The 19,137-nt window shown below is 40.2% G+C and overlaps 1 protein-coding gene across 4 annotated transcripts in view; it reads right to left on the reverse strand.

Annotated features, from left to right (window-relative positions):
- Positions 1–19,137, reverse strand: part of Fbxl4 (F-box and leucine rich repeat protein 4) — a 74,630-nt gene that overhangs the window by 25,438 nt on the left and 30,055 nt on the right. For all 4 annotated transcript variants that reach the window (XM_087897218.1, XM_087897215.1, XM_087897216.1 and 1 more), the window contains exons 5-6: positions 16,352–16,596; positions 8,997–9,210 (exon numbers count right to left, since the gene is read on the reverse strand). In XM_087897218.1, coding sequence (XP_087753344.1) covers positions 8,997–9,210; positions 16,352–16,596 — 459 coding nt within the window. The remainder of the gene's footprint in view (positions 1–8,996; positions 9,211–16,351; positions 16,597–19,137) is intronic.

Raw genomic sequence — 19,137 nt, forward strand, 5'->3', positions numbered from 1 at the left:
ACCTTCTTAAACCAGTATACTTTCTAACTGCATTTAAAATACTTACACTCATAAATAAAAAGGAGCTCTCCTCCCTCATTTTGCAGCAGATGGGGACTATGACAGAAATCAACAACTGTTAAAATGCAGACGACTGACTGTTGGTACCCCACTCCAGCTGATTCATCTACAACACAACTCCTTCACTGGAGGCTCAGCGAATAGCATGGAAGAGGGGACAGAAAGATCGAAGTGCTAGAGGCCCACCTGTCTGCTGTGACATAGTATCTTCGATATTTGGTAAGAAAGCTTCAGTCATGAAATCTCACCAATATGGTCAACTAAATAAGACCTATATAATGACACCAATCACTGACATGCCATCCAGGTTGGAGAAAAGTCTCATAAGGCCTCACACGTACATGAATAGCTCAGGTAAAGGCAATTAATGGGTGCTGAGTGACAGACAATATACCACAAGGGCCAGGTTATGAAATCTGCCAGGATAATCACCACAAGCTGAAGGGAAAAAGGAAATATGGTACATATTTATAATACAGTATTCAACCATAAAGAAGAGTAAAATTTGGACGTAAATGGACAGAACTAGAAATTATGGTTATAAATTAGAAAGACTCAGAAAGACCTGTTCTCTCATATCCATAATCTAGGTTTTAAAAAATACACATTAAAGTAGAGGTAGAAGATGAACTATGAGAAAGGGGACCGGTGGGGACAGGGACAAGAGAGGTTAATGGAACAATGGTGTTTATCAGAGTACAAAACATGCATGCATGAAAATGTCATAATCCATTTTTTATACAACCAATACGCACCAATAAAGACGCCAACCTCTTTTATGTTGTCTTAAGAACTTTAATTCACATAACTCTCAATGTCCTTCCATCCTCATCACACAAATCTTATCATTTATTTACCCTAAAAATCATACCAATGACAGAATGGGTACTTTAATTTCTTTTTCTGTTACTATGATAAAAGTAACTTAATGGAGAATGTTGTTTTTTTTTTTCTCACTCTTAGTTCAAATACAGAATCTGCCAGGCTGGGGCCCTGGTTAATTTTTTGTTAATTGACACAAGTCAGAGTCATTTGAGAAGAAGGAATCACAGTTGAGAAAATGCCCCCACTAGACTGGCCTGTGGACAAGGCTTGTGGAGCATTTTCTTGATTAATGGTTTATGTGGGAGGGCCCAGATCGCTGTGGGTGGTGACACCTCTGAGCAAGTGGTCCTGAGCTGTCTAAGAAAGCAGGCTTAGCGGCCATAAGGAACAAGGAAGTAAGCAGAGTTCCTCCATGCTTTCTGCTGCAGTTCTTGTCTCCAGATTCCGGCCCTGCTTGAGTTTAGGTCCTGATTTCCCTCAGTGATGGACTGTTACCTGAAAGTGTAAATTGAAATAAACTCCTTCTCTCAGTCACTGTGAACAGGACAGAACGGAAGCCCTAAGACAGCAGGTAAGTCAAGGCGGCAAGAAGGAGAAACAGCTGGTCCACACTCAGGAAGCAGAGGGTGAATGACGCTCTGCTCAGTTCTTCTCCACTTACTTACAGTTCAGGATCCCGGTCAGGCAAAAGCACCACTGCAGTGGGTGGCTCTTCCCACCTCAATTAATGTCCCAAAATAATCCTCCACAGCTGCCTCCAGAATATTATCTTCCAGGTGAATCTAGATTCTGTCAAGTTCACAATTAACCACCACAATGAGCTAATCAGTAGTGTCCTTTCCTGGACAAATTTTTGGAAATTTCTCATACCTACCTTCTGGTTGTCAATGTGGCTGTAACCTACGGATATCCTCATTTTTCACTGTAGTGACTAATTAGGCCCTGTGACCCTGACCACAATAACCTACTCACTTAAGAAACACAAAACTAATGCCACCAAAAGCCTCAGTGTCTCCTTCAAGAGGCCGACCAGGTCAATCAGGAGAGTAGCTGGCATACAGATATATTCTGGCCTGGAGACACATGCCAAGGACTATAAGATGGCTACTAAATATATATTCTTTAGTTTTTGTCAACTTGACACGAACAAGAGTCACCTGGGAACAGGGAACCTCTATTAAGGAATTGCCCCTAAAAGACTAGCCTGTGGACAAGAATCTGGGACATTTTCATGACTGATGGGGGAGGGCCAAGCCTAGTGTGTGTGGTCATGGGTTATAAGAAAGCAAACTGACTATAATTTGTGATCCTAGAGAAGCTAAATATGAAAGTGAACCTGAAGAAAATCATATAGTTTCTTCAATATCCTCCTGGATATTGGAATTAGACAAGATTGCCAGGCAAACTTGGGTGCATGGGGGGTGGGGGGGTGGAAGTAAGGGAAGATGGTTAGGGAGAGGGGAGAGGGGGAGGATTGGGGATGGCTTGGGGAATGGGAGGGGGGAGGGAGGAAGGATGGTTATGGGAGCAGGGAAGTTTATATCTCAACTAAGGGAGCTATTTTAGGTTTTGCAAGAGACTTGATTCTGGAGGGGTTCCCAGGCCCAAGGAGAGGTTCCCAGATTGTACTCTGGGCAGCAGAGGAGAGGGTGCCTGAACTGGCCTTGTCCCATAACCATACTGATGAATATTTTGCATGTCACCACAGAACCTTCATATGGCGATGGATGGAGATAGAGACAGAGACACATATTGGAACACTGGACTTAACTCCCTAGGTCCAAATGAGAAGCAGAGGGAGGGAGATCGTGAGCAAGGAAAGCAAAATCAGAGGGGGCCTTCATCCGACGATGGGTGAAGATAGAGACAGAGACCCACATTGTAGCACTGGAAGTCAGGACCGCGAAGGGTGCATTCACCTACTGATACAAGGGGACTGATTGAATGAGAGCTCACCAAGGCCAGCTGAACTGGGACTGAACAAGCATATGATCAAACCGGATTCTCTGAATGTGGCTGACATGGGGGCTGACTTAGCTCCCAAGGTTCAAATCAAGACTGAGAAGCCATGGACAATGGCACTGGGTCTTGTTTCGTCTGCATGGACTGGCTTTTTGGGATCCTGGCCTATTTGAATGCTCACCTTCCTGGACCTGGAGGGAGGGGGGAGGAACTTGGATTTCCCACATGACAGGAAACCCTGACTGCTCTTGGGAATGGTGAGGGAGGAGGAGAGGGAGTGGGGGGAGAGGGAGGGTATTGGGAGGAGGGGAGGAAGTGGAAAGAGTGTTTTTGGATACTTGAATAAACAAGTCTAACGGAAAAAAAAAAGAAAGAAAGCAAACTGAGTGAGCCGTGGCAGTAAACAACTTTGTTCTATGGCTTCTGTGTCAGTTCCTGCTTCTGAGTTCCTGCCCTGCCTTCTCTCAATGAAGGCCTGTGAATGGGATGAGTAAGCCAAACAAACCCTTTCCTACCCTAGTTGCTTCTGGTCAGTGTTTCCTCATAGCAATAGAGTAAACTGAAAGTGCGACCAGGATTTAAGCTCTCCCATTCCATCCTCGTCTTCCCAAAGAATGGGTGACAAGAGGCTAGTCACTTACTGTGTCTGTTTGCTACCCGCACTGTGCCTGCCAGGACACAATTTGGTGGGGTTTTTGTTGTTTGTTTTGTTGTTGTTGTTTCGTTTTTTGAGACAGGGTTTCTCTTTGGAGCCTGTCCTGGAACCTACAGCTCTTGAAGACCAGGTTGGCCTCAAACTCACAGAGATCCACCTCTCTCTGCCTTCCGAGTGCTGGGATTAAAGGCTTTTTAAAATCAGGTAAAAAAAGCAGTAAAGATACCATCGTATCTGCATGTCAGAAAGTGAATTCATGATACCAAACAAAAACATACTGCTTTCAATAGACAATTCATGCCTCTTGTGAAAAAACTTTCACCAATAGGCTGGTATGAAGTTATACTTTGCAGATTAAAGAGGCACATGAAAAAGAAGAGAGGTAGTAGGTACACTGTTCACCAACAGAAGGAAAGATCAACTACTTTTGTTGCATGTTAGTTCATGAAGATGTAGGCAAGGGGCCCTAGAAACTGTTGACACAGCCTAGCAGGCCGGTAAACAGCTGCTGAACTATACTTGTGGATTACTGACATATACTAGTCCCCCACAAAACCTATAATCAGTTTTTTCACTTCCTCAGATTCTTTCAATTTATGCTCTATCATTCTTGAAGTGAGGCAATCAAAACTGGATGCAGGTGTTCCATTTAAAACTCCAACTTTTAAAAACACTCTTCGTTTTCTCGCCTGCTGCTAAGCGACAGGATGGCATCCTCACTGAGCTATCTGCCATTCCAGTCTCAAAAGTGTAAACAGGCTCAGACTGTTAACAGTAACTCAGACTGCTCTAGGAAATGCACAGGACTTATCTGCAAGACACTCCTGATGCACAAATCAGAACAGGAACATGTGGTAAAGAGATTTTGTTGTTTTCAACAGAAGCAACCAGGTTTTTGGAGCAATTTTTCTATGATCGTATGTATTTTTACAAATTTAACTATATAATCATGGAGAGCAGACCTAGATTCAAATCTGAATGTAACTATTGTTCTGAGCCATATCTTCTGAAATTTTAACATCTATGAAATGGAAACACTGCCTACTCTTGCTAGAATGGTCAGAGATAAATATCAATACAGAGTGTTTGGCAAAGCAAATGAGATACACTCCAAAATTTATCAAACCTTAGAACTAAAACATGTATTCAAATTCCTTTAAGTCTTTGTTATACACACAGCTTAAGTATTGCAAAATTACACAAGCATACTATATTTACTAATATGAATTATATAGAAGTATAAAATATAACTTTATTGTATCATAATTTGATATGTAGGATCAATACTCCACAAGAGAGTCAATACTCTGTAACTTTGATATTTTCTTATTTTTTATTTGTAGTGTAAAGGTTTAGGTGGCACAGTGGAATATACCTGTAATCCCAGTCACTCAGGAGATGGAGACAAAAAGACAGCTAGACCCAGGGGTTCAAGGACAGCCTTGGCTTCATAGTGAAAATATTATATAAGCAATTAAACAAGATACTGTGCAATTTAAGGTCCTTTAAAAAGAAAACAGTTTCTCCAAGAAGCTCGGTTTCATCCTTTTTTTCCTCATATATATCTTTAGGGCAATGAGGTACATTTAAAACCAGATCCTGACATTAGAACATGCTGCTGCTGATTATGTAGAGAGGTAAGAGAGGTCAGTCCCCTACTGCCATCTTTATCTGCTTATTTCCATTCACCAATACCATTAGCCATTCAACAACACCATTAGCCATTCACCAACACTATTAACCATTCACCAACACCATTAGCCATTCACCAAAACCATTAACCATTCACCAACACCATTAGCCATTCACCAACACTATTAACTATTCACCAACACCACTAGCCATTCACCAATACCATTAACCATCAGGTCACTCAAAGGATGCAGGAGAAGAAGAAAGAAGTGACAGATGCATTACTTAATAAGGAACAGGCAGACAAACTGGAAAGAAGCCAGCTGACAGAACTCCTTCTCTTCTTCACAAGGCATACTTAGTGTCCATGGAGGAATCTGTTGAAGATCCCCAAATGAGGAAGTAATAAAACTGAGCAAAGCACAACTAGAGCTTAAATATACGAGAGGCATTAAAGATAAGCATGCCTCGGGAAGTTGTTCTCAGTTTTGAATCTATCATTTAAATCACTAAAACAGCATCATCTTCAAATTTTATTGTACATGAACTTCAGATAAATGAAAACCAACATTGGGGCTGGAGAGATGGTTAAGATCATTGACTGCTCTTCCAGAGATTCCAAGTTCAATTCCCCGCAACCACATGGTGGCTCACAACCATCTTTAATAAGATCTGATGCCCTCTTGCGGCATGCAGGCAAACATGTAGACAGAATATTGTATAAATAACAAAAAAACTCTTTAAAAAAGAAAAAGTAAACCCATTTTATATATATAAAACAAACATTAAAAATTGTTAATTTAGCAGATGACTCGCCAAAAAGTAGGTAAGAGGTAAGATGAAGTACCATCTAAATTTTATACATACAGTGAATGGGTTTACATCAATATTTAAGCAAGTGAGGGAAACTAGAACTGGTACTATCCAGACATATCTCTCTCTCTCTCTCTCTCTCTCTCTCTCTCTCTCTCTCTCTCTCTCTGTGTGTGTGTGTGTGTGTGTGTGTGTGTGTGTGTGTGTATCTTATGATAGGAGATCTCAATCTCTTAAGTCACACTTTATAAAACATAACCATAGTCCATCAGTCTTTTGAAGTTAATTTAAGAAAGCCATTGACTAATAATTTATTTACAATTAGGTCGTATGAATATATAACATTTCAAAAGTTTATTTTTACAAATCATCAGTAACGTAAGATGTCCTGCAAGTTTGGTTTTACCTTATTTTCTTTTTAAAGACATCTTTAACAGTGAATTATATTGTATTCAAATAATCAAAGAATTGAAAATGGAGGTATTAGAAGGACCAAAACATCACAAGAAATTGGCCCACAGAATCAATGAACCAGGACCCATAGGGGTTCACAGAGGCTGAATTGACAGAGCCTGAATGGCTCAGACAGATGTCCTTTGCATATATGTTATGGTTGTGAAAGTGGGAATGGGGGCTTCCTGTGACTTGTTTGCCTACTTTTGGAATCCTTTCTCTCCTGTTGGGTTGCTTTGTCCAGCCTTGTTATGAGGGTATTTGCCTAGTCTTACTATTACTTGATATGCCATGTTTGGTTGAAATCTCTGGAGGCCTGCGGGGAGAGGAAATGAGTGGGAAAGACTGAGAGGAGGAGGGAGGCAGGATCATAACTGGAATAGTCTTCTTCCTATGATCCCAAATCACCTCTTACATTCCAGCTCAACAATCTGCTCCCAACTCCATTTGATCAGAGCTCCTATCCACACATTCAATGTCTATAAATTACAGGGGGAAGCTATACTCCGCATCTGCTATGAAATCAAGTGTTCACTCGGATCTGTTACTAAAAATGGTATAAGACCACATGGTTTTTAAAGTGCATTCTGATTATTCACATTTATTCAAATCAAAGAAACAATTTCCTAAATACTTTACTAAACTGTGATAGCCCAAGCCTGATTAAGAATGGAAGGATCATAACTGATCTCGCTGAAGACCATATACATAACCAACATCTATAACTATAGACCTTATTGTGAAACTAGCTCTGTAGCAAATGCTTACATGCACTAAAACATTCAATCCTTACAGCCTTTCAAGATGATGTATTTCTCTAATTTATAAAAGAGAAGTACAGGAAGATAATAACCTCAAGACATACAATTAGGAAGTGATCATCTGCATCCATACCCATGCAATATGGTTCCAAAATTCTAGGAAACCAACCTAGCTATGCACTAACTTTAACACTTATGGAGGCAGTGGGGAGCACAGCTCTGTGGTAGAGGGAGTGTTTTGCATATCCAAGGCTCTGGGCTCAATACCCAGACCCAAACATGAACAACAAACCACAAAGAAATTACCCGTCAATGTAGGGACTCTGTTAACTGAGGCCTAAAATTTTACTATATTTCCCTATAATATTCTTAATTAAAATAAGGATGATCAAATCAAAACCACCTGCTGTATGAGATGTTGTCTGTTTAATTCACTATAAATTCCAAGCACCTGGAACCTAATGATAGGTCCAGTCAAATATTTGGTATGTGATTAATAAAAGAATAATTAGAGATTCCCATTGCATTAGGAAAAACACTGACAAATCTGTTAAAACTCTATGATTCTACATTTACAAAATTCTACCTAGTAAGCAATACTTCAAATACTAGAAAAAGTATTGATTTCCTGATTATGTAACTATAAGATAATAAAGTCCAAAAGTTGTAAATGAAAAATGACTAGAATAATTACAACTATCAGTAAGTGGGGGGTAGAAGTAAGGGGAGATGGTTAGAGAGAAGGGAGAAGGGGAGGATTGGGGATAGCTTGGGGGAATGGGATTGGGGGGAGGGAGGGAGGATGAATATGGGGGCAGGGAAGTATATATCTCAACTAAGGGAGCCATTTTAGGGTTTGCAAGAGTCTTGATTCTAGAGGGGTTCCCAGGTCCAAGGAGAGGTCCCCAGATTGTTCCCTGGGCAGCAGAGAAGAGGGTGCCTGAACTGGCCTTGGCCCATAACCATACTGATGAATATTTTGCTTATCACCATAGAACCTTCATCTGGCGATGGATGGAGATGGAGACAGAGACACATATTGGAACACTGGACTTAACTCCCTAGGTCCAAATGAGAAGCAGAAGGACGGAGAACGTGAGAAAGAAAGGCAGAACCAGAGGGAACCTTCATCTGACGATAGATGGAGATAGAGACAGAGACCCACATTAGAGCACTGGACTGAGCCCCCAAGGTCCAAATGAGGAGCAGAAGGAGGGAGAACATGGAAAAGGAACTCAGGACCTCGAGGGGTGCATTCACCCACTGATACAAGGGGACTGATCGAATGAGAGCTCACCAAGGCCAGCTGGACTGGGACTGAACGAGCATGTGATCAAACCCGAGTCTCTGAATGTGGCTGACATGGGGGCTAACTGAGAAGCCATTGACAATGGCACTGGGTCTTGTTTTGTCTGCATGTATTGGCTTTTTGGGATCCTAGTCTGTTTGGATGCTCACCTTCCTAGACCTGGAGGGAGAGGGGAGGAACTTGAACTTCCCACAGGGCAGGAAACCCTGACTGCTCTTAGGACTGGAGAAGGAGGAGGAGAGGGAGTGGGGGGGGGGGAGGAGAGGGAGTGGGGGGAATGGGAGGGTATGGGGAGGAGGGGAGGAAGTGGAAATTTTTATAAACAAATAAATAAATTTAAAAAAAATAAAATAAAATAACAATATATTATAAGTCTGCAGTGACTAACTAAGTTCTAATGATTCTAGAGTATCCAGATGACATCATAACCTCTGCTTTAAAAGTGAGAAACCACAGGAATAATTGACGGTAACTAAATATTCAACTGGATGCTTCATTAAGAACAACACAAATGAGTTATTCTTACCTCTACTTTTGTACGATAGAGAATGAGCCGCTTGAGGCTGCGTAACTTGGCAATGTGACCGAAAGCCTGAGGCGGCAGTTTATCACAGGATGAGAGATTTAAGTCTTGTAGATTTGGGCACATTTCAGAAATAACCTCCAAGCAAGTTTCATTAAGAAAGTGGCTGCAAGATAACTCAAGGCGTAATAATTCAGATCCACACACCTTTAGAAACCTGTGAAAACAATATTCGATAAAAATTTTATAAAATTTATAAAACAATTTTGCAAGAATTTTGAAATTATATCACCCCTTAACAGACATGCTTAGGAGAATAGATTCTACTAAATAGAATACATAACTTGATTCACTTAAGTTCTTTCTTACTGTATGCTGAAATGTCCATGACTAAAATAAATCAAGCTGAGAAGATAATGGATTCACATGGTACAAAGTCTGCTACTATTAAGTGGAAATTAAGATGGCAGAGGAGATAGTTCTACATACCTGTAATTCACATCGGAGTTGTAAAATAAAAATATAAAAACCTAGGCTCTTGGAATATATCACTCTCTTTACAATGGCCTTTCAGAAAGGGGTAATATATTTTGAATAAAGCATACAAAATGACAGATTTAATTAAAGGGCCTTGAAGTCAGTCAGACTGGCTTCCTCTTCATTCCAAAACTATACAGGTTGGTTTAACTCTACTATGTTCCCCTAGCTGTTGCCACTCAGAAACTGGACTGCTTAATTTCAGAATGAATAAAACATCCAAATTCTTACAAATACATAGAAGTAAGAAAAGATAAAAGAATAGAAAATGTTTCATCAGAAATTGCATTACCTATCTCGAGTGCATGAAAATTGGTGCTGAATTGTTTGTGCATAGCTGTCATAGAAAACAATCTGACTCAACGTGAACGTGAAAGCTAGAACTCTATGAAGCTTTATCACCTGAGCAAGCTGTGCCCTTACACAACGCACCCACTATCGCCGGCCAGTGCTTACCCTCCAGTGCCAACAAACCATGTTAGCACTCTTAACTTCATCACAGCTTTTTCTACGTGATTTAAGAAACTCCCAAACACACATTCAAAATAAAATCCAACTAAATCAGATAATTCAAGCTTTTAATAAATGATATGGGGCTAGATAGCAAATATGGACTGCTTTCCTTTTGTCCTGATGTACTCTTTTCCTATCAACTACCTGGGGGTGGGATGAGGATTCACCCACTGTCTTATTTGGGTTCTATTGCTGCAAAGAGACACCATGCCCGTGGCAACGCATATAGAAAAACATTTAGTTGGGCCTGGCTTCTAGGTTCAGAGGTTTAGTCTATTACCATTGTTGTGGAAGCTGGCGGGACACAGAGAGACATGGTGCTGGAGAGTAACTGAGACTACATCCGACTGGCAGGCAGCAGGAAGTGAGCAAGTCACCAGGCCTACCTTGGGCTTCTGAAGCCCAAAGCCCACCTCCCTCCAGCACACTTCCTCCAACATGGCCAGATCTCAAAATCCCTGTCATGTAGTGCCACTTCCTGATGACCAACCACTCAAATATATTGGCCTATGGGGAGCATTTTTATTCAAACCACCACACCCACATCTCATCATTTTGTCTGTATCAAAGGCAGACTCGAATAGTACTACAGTGCCTCATGGTTTTGAACACTAAATAGTACATGAAAGCAGTTCGCAAAGCATCCCATAAACATTAAAAATGTAAATTAAATCTTGACTAGCAAAGTTTTAATCTCTGAAAAATCTATGTGCACATGTGTGGTGTCAGAGGTGACTTTGTGAAGTCAGTTCTCTCTTTCTGCCTCTTTGCTGGTTCTGGGGAAGGATCTCAGGCCAGCAGGCTTGCGCAGCAAGGGCTTTTACTGGGCTGAGCCATCTTGCCACTCTGCAGCTCACTTTTAAACAAAAGAATTTGGTTGTTCCTGATTTCTTTAAATACCTGTTCCTTGCTAATCTTCAGCAATCTGTATTCAGCTCTTCCTAAATTCACCTTTTAAACTCTAAATTCAAACAGCCTACCTTATTAGTGTGATTATCTGTGACATTTCTGTTCTCTCCTTCCTTAACACTCTGAGGCTTCTCCTGTGACTCCCCACCCCCACCCCCGTCTCCTACAGCTCTATTTCCTCTGCTAATCTTCATCCAGCGCATTCATTCACTCAGTAAATATTTATTGAACTTCCACTATGACATGCAGTGTACGAAGGGAGACATCATGGATAAAACATAGCTCCCACTTTCAGAAAGCTGACTTACATTTTAGTGAGAGGAGACTAGAAACAAAGAACTAAGTAAAATAAACAGTATATAAAAGAGTGAAAACTGTCAGGGGAAAATAAAAGCAAAAGGGCCATAGAAGCATGGTCAGAGAAGTCTCAGCAAGTGGGCAAGGTAGACCTGAAGCAAAAGGAGGTAAGCAAAGCAGGCATCTAGAGAAGGAACATTCCAGCCAAAGGGAAGGGCAAGTGTACTGGCTGGGGCAGAAACTGACGCAGAAGGCAAAAAGGAGGGGCAAGGAATACATCAGAGGACAGGATACACTTCTTATGCCACCATAAAGGCTCTGGCTTTCATTTTTGGAGAGAAGGGTTCCCATTTGCTAGAATCTATAAGCAGAGGAGTGATGTCACACCTGTGTTCTACCAAGATCGCACTGGATTCTGTATAATTTAACTGAGGGGAGCAGGGGCAAGAGTAGGGTGCCATCAGGACACTCTGCAACTCTTAAGGAAGACAGGACTACTCACTGGGTCCACAAGGTGGTACCAAACATGGTGATAGTCAGATTCTGTATCCACTTCAACGGTGGCAGTGTTGAATGGTGACAGACTTCCAGCACATCACATCCAACTCCAGCATAATGTTTCCCGTTGTTTTTTCTAACCACAATCCACTTATTTATTATCATTTTATACTGAGTTCTATAAGCTTCTCCATGTCGTTCAGCAACTGAAACAGATCCTTGGTATACAGTCCTTAGCACTACTGTAGATGATGGCTAATACTACCTACTTTACAGACCGAGAGTCACTTAGAAGACAAGCCCCTGGCTATGTCTATGAGAGATTCTCCAGATTACATTAGCTTCTGGGAATCTGAGAGCGAGGGATTACTGATCTTGCGTTAGCCTTTGGGTGGGTCTGTAGAGGATGATGTAGCTTATGTTGACTGAGGCAGGAAGACTCAACTTTAATTGAGGATAGTACCATTCCCAGGGCTGGGGTCCTGGTCTGAACACAAAGAAGAAAGGGAACTGCACATCAGGATTCTTCCCTGTGCTTCCTACAAGCATTACAATTCAGAATACATAAGATTTTTTTTTAATTTCAAATAACTCAGAACATTATTTAATAAATATGTTCCAAAAATAAAGCCACTAAACCCAAAACCTCTTAGTGATTCCGTGTGGTACTACCCTTCAATGGTAGCTCTCCTAGTTAGGCCTAACAGTGCTGTGATGAACCACCAAGATCAAAACAAGTTGAGGAGGAAAGGCCTACACTTTGAAATCACAGTCCATCACTGAAGGAAGCCAGGACAGGATCCTAGAAGCAGGAGCTGATGTAGAGCTCATAGGAGGTGTTGCTTACTTGATCCTCATGGCTTGTTTAGCCTGCTTTCTTACAGAACCAGGACAACCTACTTGGGAATGGGATCACCAATTATATTGGGCCTTTCCCATCAATCACTAATTTAAAAAGTGCCCTACAGGCTTGCCCTCAGCATGATTTTATGGAGCCATTTGTGCCAAATGGTTATAAAATTAGTCAGAATATAGAGATAAGAGAGAAGGAAGTTTCAAAACTGCGCTTAATAGAAGCCAGGAAGCTTCACTGGAGGTAGTGGGCCACTGGCCTTGGTATGGAGAAGCAGGGGAATGTGGCTCTATAGACCTGACTGCTATTCTTTCTGCTTCCTTGGTATAGACGCACAGCCAGTCTTCTCTTCCTGCTACCATGCTTCACTCACTCTATCTCTTCCTCATCAAGATGGTCACGGGCCTCTAGAACTTCCAAAAAAAAAAAATTAACTCCCTTCCTCCAAACGGTATTTTAGCAACATGAAAGCAAATAAGACAATAACCAATAAAGTGCTTGGATCTAAAAAGCATCCAAACATGTTTGCTGATGAAATGAGTATGAATTACTTAGAACAGATCTAGAAGCCAGGGATAAAACTCTACATAGAGGAAGGGGTATCAGAGAGACTCGGCACCTACTGAAAAAAAAAAAAACCTAGCACTGGTAAAGTGGACCCTAGGCTTTTAAGCAGAATACAATGATTAAGCTTTAAAGCACAAACAGGCAGAGAGGCAAGTGAATACACAAGACCTCAGAGATGGGGATGCAGAGCAAAGTGGAATTAAATAGAATTGATTTTCTCAAGTAATGACATGCATGGGCAGTACTTGTAAATCCAAGGCTGGAAGTAGGTTTTAATAACTGATTAAAATTTTTCTTTATTCCAATTTAACTGATTTTTCTGTTCTTCTGATGATAAGAGATCCTAAAAAGTTCTTTAAAATCTACCCAGTTCTAACTTTCATAAATAAGGCTTTCAGACCACAAACAACAGCAAACTTCTCCCCAAATCCTCATCCAGAACAGCAGCAATGGTCTCTGCTGCTGTAAAATGTGGTTTCTTTCTTTGAAGTACTATATAAATAAATCTTCACAGTAATGCATATAAATAGAGCACCACTTATTCATAGATGATTCATTAATAATCAAGCTATGCATATTTATTGTTTATTCTGAGAAGGCTGCCTCCAAGTCATAATGACTGTCAATTCAGTCAAGTCGAAGAGCCAAAAGCAATCAGTAGACAAAGTTGCAGCATGCCCCTACCCCTACCTTTCTCTCTTTGTATTTAAATACATTTCTAAATGTGAACAGTGGCTGTGCTCAAAGGAATGCTAGCAAATGTATGGTTTGACTGAATGACAAACTGCAGTAAGATAGGGTAACTTAAATGGATATACACATTGTGTGACCCTGGAGACAGCCCCACCACTACAAAGCCAGGTGAACTGAAAACCAGAAACAGAACTGCTGATGAGAAAGCAGACTGAAGCTCTAATGGCAAACAAGACCCTATCAACTGCCAGTCTAAATAAACAGCACTGTTGAGATTTCTCCTCACAGGTGAGGCTTCTACTCTTGCTTATTCAAACCACAGTTTCTGGAAACTTGTTTAATATAACTTCTACAGTGCACTGGCTGTTGTCATCATCACACACATCACTGTGCCAAAGTCATACCTCAGTTTCTCACCACGACTCTTTTCCTTAACGTCTTCAGTCACTAGCTGCCATCTTCTCATTTTGTTTTGTTTTGTTTTTCAAGACAGGGTTTCTCTGTGTAACCCTGACTATTCTGGAACTCACTCTGTAGACCAGGCTGGTCTTGAACTCAGAGATCTGCTTGCCTCTGCCTCCCAAATTCTGGGATTAAAGGTATGTGCCATCACCACCCAGCCCCAGTCATTTGAAAGTATGCAAAGACTATGCTTATATGTTCATCTTCATATCTTTTTTTTTATTTGTAGAAGAAACGGCTATACTAGATGTCACAAATATCTCTTTACATGGTCAACAATACCTGCTACCATGACTTGACACATAGGTGAAGCAAGGCTCTACTGAAAATTGGTTTTATTACACTTATTCATCATAGGTATCAATATGTGAGTGTGCATGCACACCTTGGAGCTTGTGACAGTCGGAGGACAATTGGAGATTCCATTTTCCCATTCCATCTTGTGGATCCCAGAGATCCAGCTCAAGTTTTCAGCTTAGGCAGCAAGAGCCCTTATCCACTAAGCCATTTTTTCAGTCCTAAATTCCTAATTTTAAAAACAGAAAATTAATTTCTCCAGTGGAATCATTGAGGCACGATCTGGGCCTTTATAATGCAAACCAATCTTTACTGACACTGCTTGTTCCAGCTCACATTGTTTGTCTTAAGTTTATGATGAACAGTATATGCTCAAACAGCCGTAATTAGCTCCAGCTTTGATCAGTCTTATTAGCAGTGAGGAAACTTGCAGATGGAATGTTTGAGGCAGAGAGAACTAGCATTAGACTAAGATCCTGCTGTAATTCAAGGACCCCAATACAGAAACTTGGCCTGCAAAGTCCTTTGCAAGGGCAGTGAAAGGTCTCAGAAGCGGCCTCAGAAACAAAGTCTATCTGGTTTCTCCTGCCCGTGTGTCTCTTCCCCTTAGAATGAGTTACAGAGAGCAGCATTCCTCTTATCCAAGACAGGTTAGAGAAACTTAACTTCATTCTCTCAGCTAAAACCACAAAACCTATTATTCTAACTTTACCTTCCTATTCATGGAGATGCTCTCTGGCTGTCCCTACAGCACAGTCCCACAATCCCAGCTGCTTAGGGCGCTGAAGTAGGAAGATTCCAAGTTAGACATTTCCTTGGACTACACAGCAGTTCAAAACCATCTGAGTAACTTAGCAAGACCTTGTCTCAAAACAGAAAGTGAAATCACAGGAACATGAAGAGCTAGGGACGTACAGGTGAGTGCAAGAGCGGTTGTCTGCTGTGTGAGGCCTTAGGCTCAGTCCCAGTAACAGGACAAAAGAGTACTTATGAATTTAAAATAACAGAGAGTGTCTGAAAGTTCCTACTCCATGTTTGACTTTATGAAAATGATGGGATCATATGGCAATACAAGAATAACCATCAAGGTTAAGAAAAAGGCACCTGTTTGTATCCTAGGGAAAATTACTATGGCATTACTAAATGAATATGCACTTCCGCAAGCTTTCAAATGTTTAACAGGTGACATTTAATAGTAAGGAAACTAAATGCTTAAATAGAAAGGAGCAGAAACACCTGGGCAGGTCTGCAAGCGCCGTCCTCTATTTAGCACGCAATTTCATTTTCAACATAATTAGCTTAAATGAGCTTCTAAATTTGGGTGATGTATTGCACATGTAATTAAGATTTAATTAAAAATGTTCTGTAATAAATTGTTTTCCATTTCTGACAAATCACATTAGAGAGGTAGATTTTGATTTGGAAATAGTTTTTTAAATGTGTTAATCATCTGTGCTGAAAATACGAGAAAGAAGAAAAGCAGTTCGGTTGAAAGTCATTTGAGATCTAAACAAGAAGTAAAGGATACAGTTGGCCCTTACATCATTATGAAGTTGAGCTGAAGAGGATAGTTAACACTCATTCATTTTTATAAATACCAATATTCTAACCCTGAACTCTAATTCTTTTTATTCTTAAAATATACAAATACAGCTTAAAAACTGTACTGTGAGAGCACTTTTACACAAGACTAGTCTCTTAATAAAATGCTTCAACAAGGTTTTGTAAGTACCTGCTGAATCCTAACACGGAGATGAAACCCCTGTTGCCAGTCCAAGACAGATTAAGCCACTGGACGAGAGCACAGCGAGCCTGTAGGAACTCCAGTGAAGTATCGTCTAGCTTTGCCCAGTATGGCTGCAGATTGAGGTGGATGTACTGCAGAGGATCGCAGCAATGCTGGTGTAGAAGTCTGCAAGTCTGTGCTAATCTACACAGGTCTGGTAGTGAAAGATGATTCAGAATCAGTTGAATGAGCTATATAAAACAGAAAGCCAAGATCATCAAGAGTGAAGAACAGTGTCACTTTTCACAAACACAGAATGTGGTCTAATAAAGAGCAGTATCACAGTTTCAAGCAATACCTTCGCATAGTAGATAAATCAATATTTACCAAAGTGTTCAAATAGAAACAGATCACACATACATTAGACTTTAATGAATTTAAAAACTGCTCAAATTCTCAACTTAAATTGACAACTCATTTTCATACTGTACAAGGATATATACACTGTTAATTGTTGAATAATAAAAATTTTCATGGACAACATTTTCTATATGGCAGATACTGGTTATAACAATAGAAAAGGGCTTCCACTCAGTTCTGGTGGAATCAGTAAGTAGGATATTTTAACAACACTGACAAAGATAAGCCCACAGTGTTATTGAAGGCCTATGAGGACCTTACTCCAGAGAGCAGGTATATTCCTGTCAGACAAGTGCCATTTAGAGGTGAGGGCAAAGTAGGTGAAGAGTCTAGTGGTGAGAATGGGTTACACAGAGCTTCACTTGGATTTACCCAGAAAGGAATGAGGGCCGTGGAAAGGATTCAAACTGCAGTGGCACAGTAGGCGTGTGAAAGAAAGAGTAACACAGGTACTCCAGCCAGGAGCTAATACAGAATTCTAGGAAAGGGAGACAAGAGGCCCTCACTGAAGGCAGCAGCAGCAGTGATGCGGCCACACACATTATTAAGGAAATGGAAACAAAAGATAACTTAATTTCAATTATCTTTGAAGTAGTCAGAGATTTGCTTTCCAGCTGGGGCTTTCTAAACTAGTTTTCAAAGAACAATGTTTTAAGCAGCCTAAACTGAACCAAGAATCTTAAAAAAAAAAATTGCACATTAGCTTAATGATAAAAAATCTTTAGATGAGAGAGGTTAAGTTTTTTAATTTAACATAGGATATCAACCTGAATTTTGTCTGTAATCAATTATACCCTTTAAAATAAATGATCTTCTTCAAAATGATCTTCTTCAACTTGTTGTATAAACTCAGTATTAATGTTAGATCAGAATTTCACTGTCTTGAGTCAAATATTCTAACATTCAGATGAACAATATAATCTTTAAATAAGTTTCAAGATTATAAAACAAGAGCAGTTGCTGATTAACATACTGTATCATACATATTGTACAGTAACATACTGTATAAGGCTGGCTATTTATTTTTAGCCTTTAAACTAGGCTATAAAAATGACTTGAGGATGTTTGCATGTCTGCATATATACTTATAAAAATGGAAATAAAAACTATCTGTATAAAAGCTGAAATATTCCTTTTTTAATTATTGATTTTTATTTAGCTCTACAATTTTCTCTGCTCCCCTCCCTACCTCTCCCCTCCCCATTTCAACCCTCCTCCAAGGTCCCCATGCTCCCAATTTACTCAGGAGATCTTATCTTTTTTCTACTTCCTACTTCCCATGTAGATTAGATCTATGTAAGTCTCTCTTAGTATCTGCATTATTGTCTAAGTTCTCTGGGATTGTGGTTTGTAGGCTGGTTTTCTTTGCTTTATGTTTAAAAACCACCTATGAGTGAGTACATGTGATAATTGTCTTTCTGTGTCTGGGTTACCTCACTTAAAATAATGTTTTCTAGCTCCATCCATTTTCCTGCAAAATTCAAGATGTCATTATTTTTTTCTGCTGTGTAGTGCTCCATTGTGTAAATGTACCACATTTTCTTTATCCATTCTTCTGTTGAGGGGCATTTAGGTTGTTTCCAGGTTCTGGCTATGACAAACAAAGCTGTTATGAACATAATTGAGCACATGCCCTTGTGGCACGATTGAGCATCCTTTGGATATATATACCTAAAAGTGATATTACTGGGTCTTGAAAAAGGTTGTTTCCTAATTTTCAGAGAAATCGCCACACTGACATCCAAAGGGGTGTACCAAAAAGCTCAAATATTCTATTTGACAAATACTTAGTCCATTTTCTAGACTTCTCCTGTGCCCATCTTATATAGCTTTATAAAATCCAGTTTTACCAAAACAAACAAAATCCAAAACCACTAAGTGAGCAAGAACCCTCTTCACCCTCCATGAGGATAAAGGTAGCTGATTACCTGTCCCTAAGCACACATTCCATCATTTCGGGTCAGCTTAAATGACTCCTTCTTTTACAGTATTTCTTAGTGATTTCCTATTCCCTGATCCTCAACTTGCTCAATGGCTTTAAGTACCCATGATGCATTCAGCAAGAGCCCAGTCTCCATAAGTGAAAAGACCACTGAAGAGTCCCTATCATGTGCCATGCATTGTTGACTCCCATGGGTGGCCTCATCCTTTCTGAGGAGTGGATGGGAGGGAAGGTTAAGAAGAAGATGGGAGGAGAAGAGGAAAGGAAACTGGCTGGTATGTAAAATAAATTTTAAAAATTAATTCAAAAGAGTCCATATCATAATCAAACATTTTAACAAATTTCTATCATCCAGATAACCCTGTTGACATATATAAGCAAAAATACGCAGTTAAAAAATTAGAAAAGTCAAACGCAGAAGAAATGTGGA

Source organism: Myodes glareolus, chromosome 16, assembly GCF_982192425.1.
Source record: "Myodes glareolus chromosome 16, mMyoGla1.1, whole genome shotgun sequence".
Lineage (NCBI taxonomy): Eukaryota > Metazoa > Chordata > Mammalia > Rodentia > Cricetidae > Myodes > Myodes glareolus.